Below are 4521 nucleotides of genomic sequence, written 5' to 3'. Positions count from 1 at the left end.
TCCGACTGCTTCTCGCACACTGTACACCTCGCACATCTGAACATCCGTCTTACACCGGACTCGTCCAAAGTCCATCTACACCACATTTTGACCACGACAGATGAAAATATTTAGTTCATTCTGTGTTTGCATTGTTGTTCACATTTCTCGTTTATTGTAATTTGTAATGAATGTCATCAATATTTTGATATCGAATGATGAACAATCATTCGAATTACATGATTCATTCATTGGGTTCATCGATGGGAGTTCCAATTCTTTAACTCCTCATACTGACCCCCTTTTGACAATAAATCATGATTTCGTCCTCTCATTCCTCCAGAGTCCCCCACGAAGGTTTTCCGAAGGTCTGATCGTATCGTGATCGAACTCAAATTCCTCAAATAGCTTTGGATCGAACACAAAGCTCTCTCACTATTTCGGGATGACGGACAGAATCATCTCTATCTGAAATGACTCGATGATTTATTATTATTATTAAATGACTCGATGACCATTATCACATATGAGCAAGCCGTCTGAAATACCTAAAAGCTCAGAACGGTGTTTCATATCCGGTTTCTTGGTTCCCGATGTGGCCTGACAGCAAGTTTCAGCCGTGATCATTGTTCATGAAGACCATAGAATATTGAAGATAGGTTTATGGTAACCGGAGTAGGTGATGTTGGCGACGGTTTCCAAACTTGGGCGGGTGGGGATCAAATTCGAGCATGTTTAATTTCTTGTTGTGAAGATCGTTTGAACTGTTTCGAGTTCGAATCCTTATCCAGATTCTAGAAATAATGGAGATACCTTTGCCTTCTCTCATCTCATGTAAACATTGAAATCTCCGCATAGTATCATGGGTTCCCGACCCGATCCCGGATATTATACTCGCTTGACAAAATATTCCGATGATGAATGGAAAATGCCGTAATATCCTTTAACGAAGTCTCACAGGAAATATAGGCTTTTTACGAGATTGACCCATTCGTCATCGATGAGTATTTCCCTGAAACATATGTCTCCGCATTGACTTCCGATGAGAACTGGCTCGAGAAAGGATTTTGTACTATATTCGCCGTAGACGGCGACCGGCGACCCACCCTGTTTCGAGAACCGTTTGTTTTATGTCGATGAAATCAAGCCATTGAGCATTTGTTACGCATTTAGTCCTATCCAGACTCGATGCCCACCCGGATAAAGGAGACGCTTCAAGAAATCTGGAGAGATATTTGGTATAATTCCTCGATCCAAAATCTTAAGGTCGAGTGAACTTCGTTATCTCCCTATGTGTACTGGCTGAATAGTCAAAAAGCGGAAATCGACGAGCTGTAAAATTTAGCACCCCCCCTCCCCCGCCGCCCGAGCTTCAGAGAGTGTTGTCCTCTGCGGTCCCGGGGTTGTCCATCAAGGTCCTGGTGTTGTCCTCCATGGTACCGGTGTGGTCCTCCGTGAACCCGGTTCCGTCCTCCGTGACCTGATGTGGTCCTCGATGATCCAGGTGTGATGCTCTGTAACTCCAGTGTAATCTTCCGTGGTCCCGAGTCCCCCGATACGGTGCTCTGTGGTTCCGCCCGATTCCGCTCGGAATTCCTACGAAGATCATCGGCATCATTGTCTACCCTCTCCCATAGACAGATTCCATTTCTGTGCAGTTTTACCCCCCGTTCATCTTGTACGCTTTCGCCATAGACTTAAGATACGTACAAGCGTACAGAAGTACACCATACACTGCATTCAAGCGTACGGGCCGAATTGCATGCCGACTCGGCCTCGGAATCGTACCATCCGCCATCTTGCTCCGCGGCCAACACGACACAGACTTTTGCCACAGCCGGCGTTCCTTTGTTGTTGGCGACGGAAGTTTTTAGAAGAAATCGTCGCCATCGGCTGGGTGTTTAAATCTGAGAGACGATTCTAGAGAGCGTTATGAAGTTGCTACTCGCGATCTCATTGAGCTTATTCGCTCTTGCGTCTGCTGTGCCGGGCGAGACTCTGGTTCTGGTGGATAGCCTGTCGTTCAGAGACACGCACTCGCAGTTCTTCAACTTTCTGGAAGGTGAGTGAAAGTACTGAACCGTCAGGCATCGATATATGTGGGCCTCGCCTGGTATCAGCTCGGGTCCATTTTCGCTGGTCCAGTCGATCATTGAGCTTGAGATGGCTGACTCCGGCGTGGAGAAGACGCGCCGCAAGCGCACGTCATCAGATTCGAGAGCTGTCCAGTATGTAGGAGGAGAGATTTTTTCGAGCTGACCCGCTGGAGTCGGAGTCGCTAAGTTCTCTCCTGACGGCTCCTGGGAATAGTTTCGCGTCGATCGATCTGGTTATCGATTATTCGACATCCGAAGGGGTTTCACCGGCACTGTTCCTTCCAGAGCGAGGCTACAAGTTGACATTCAAACAGGCAGATGACTCGACTCTCACGCTGAAGAAATACGGCGAGTTCCTCTACAAACATTTGATACTCTTCACACCAACAACAGAAGGTATGTTCGGAGCGAGCAATTTATCCGGGGAAGCTCAGGCACCTGGTCGAGTCTCCGTCGAGTTTTGTTCGAGAAGTAATCTAACCCGCCATTGGGCATTTCTATAAACACAGAATTGCGTTCCTGATTCCAGAATTCGGTGGGACCATCAATGTCCAGGCGCTCACGGAGTTCATCGACAACGGCGGGAACGTGTTGGCAGCCGTGAATTCGCGCGTAGGAAATGTCATGAAGGAACTGGCCGCGGAATGCGGATTCGAAGTCGACTCCGAGGGGAACCAAATGTTTGACCATCACAACTACGATGTCTACCTTGACAAGGGAGATCACACCGTAATTGCTTTCGACAGTTCTCAAGTCATCGATGTTCCTGCGATGATCGGCACCAAGAAACTCGAACCCATGCTCTTCAGCGGCATCGGTTTGATAACCGACCGGAAGAATCCGCTTGTGACCACCGTGATCCGGAGCTCTGCCACTGCTTACAGTGCACCCGCATCGAAGGCGGTCACATCGACACCCTTGGTTGCTGGGGAGAAAGGTGCTCTCGTCGCATCCCTACAGGCTCGCAACAACGCCAGGGTTCTCTTTTCCGGTTCATTGTCCATGTTCAGCAATGAATATCTCGATGCCGTCGTTAAAACCAACGGTGACCTGATGGCTGTCAAGAGCGGGAATAAGGATCTCGTCGAGTCTCTGGCGCGTTGGGTTTTCAAGGAGACCGGCGTTCTGAGATACTCGGACGTGAAACACGGCGGTCCTTACACCGTCATGGACAATGCGAGCTTCTCGATGAAGGTCGAGATGTTGGATAACGCCGGGAAGTGGATCCCGTACGACGCCCCGTCGATCCAGCTCGAATTCGTTCGGATCGATCCTTTCGTCCGCACCGAGATGAAGCGCGAGGCCAACGATGGGACATACGGAGTGACCTTCAAGGTTCCCGACGTGTACGGAGTTTACCGCTTCAAGGTCGACCATCGACGTCGCGGATACGACAACTTGGTCGTCGCTAGTCAGGTCTCCGTGCATCCGCTCCAACACACGATGTACGAACGTTTCATCCCTGCGGCCAAGCCCTACTACTGGTCGGCGTTTTCGATGATGCTCGGATTATTTGTTTTTAGCTTTGTTTTCATCCACCATAAAGAGCCGGCTTCGAAACATAAGAAAGAGTGATTAGCTTCACAATTCATACGAGTCAACACCGAGACCAAGCAAGCGACCCAAAGTTCGAGAGAAAGGGAGAGCGAATGGAAATTTGTTGCATAAATAAGTATCGGTGCAGAAGAGTCTGTGCGCACAGAGGAGAGTCAGATGGGTAATAATGGGATCTACCGTACGAAAGCAAGTCTCCATGTTGGTCGATGCAGTCAAGGAACATATATTTCTCCCCTGACTCCCCGACATCCGAGTCGTTTCCTCTTCATTCCAATGGTTTTCTCAATTGTTCCGAATCGTGGCATTGCGCTGAGAGCTCGCCGACCTGTAAGACGTGGGACGATGAAATAAATCTATTTAATATGTACACCGGCGGCCATCTTATTGGTGTTCGGAAGAATCGCGATAGCGATATGACATCAATCTCTGTGATAGACTCGTCAGTCCAGACGGACACGCTCCGCATTTGCTCCGGGGATTTTTTTTTCGGGAACTTATTTTCGAGCTCCGGGATTCATGTGGACTCCTAAACCGAGGGACCGGCGGATAGCAAGAATCCTCTCGGAACAGCTGAATCCTTCACTCGGAGGAGCGATTCGTGGAAAAAGCTCAGACAGCCGAGGAAAGAACGCCTTACCGTATGATAGATAGATTCTCGCTTCAACCTTCCTCGAGAGCGCGAATTCCTTCAAGCGGAGAAGCTCGCCTGAAGAAACTTCGATTCTAGGCTCCTCCGGTAAAACTCCAGAGCCTCCACCGGGGAGAGAACCCCTCCGACGATTCACGTTCTCGCTCCCACGGAATCTCAGCGGGGAAAATCTCCCAGCACACGGAACTGCCGCACAGATGGAAACCCGTAAAGACATGTGGCGAGCGGATACGCTTACAT

At 49.2% G+C, this 4521-nt stretch overlaps 1 protein-coding gene across 1 annotated transcript; it reads left to right on the top strand.

Moving 5' to 3' along the window:
- Positions 1–1618: 1618 nt before the first annotated feature.
- Positions 1619–4001, top strand: Ost48 (dolichyl-diphosphooligosaccharide--protein glycosyltransferase non-catalytic subunit Ost48). The gene is made up of 3 exons (XM_003739436.2): positions 1619–2041; positions 2361–2471; positions 2605–4001. Exons 1-3 carry the CDS (start codon positions 1912–1914, stop codon positions 3648–3650), a joined length of 1287 nt encoding a protein of 428 aa, XP_003739484.1. The 5' UTR covers positions 1619–1911; the 3' UTR covers positions 3651–4001.
- Positions 4002–4521: the final 520 nt, after the last annotated feature.

Source organism: Galendromus occidentalis, unplaced genomic scaffold, assembly GCF_000255335.2.
Source record: "Galendromus occidentalis unplaced genomic scaffold, Mocc_1.1 scf7180000076525, whole genome shotgun sequence".
NCBI lineage: Eukaryota > Metazoa > Arthropoda > Arachnida > Mesostigmata > Phytoseiidae > Galendromus > Galendromus occidentalis.
This window is presented reverse-complemented; position numbering and strand designations above follow the sequence as displayed.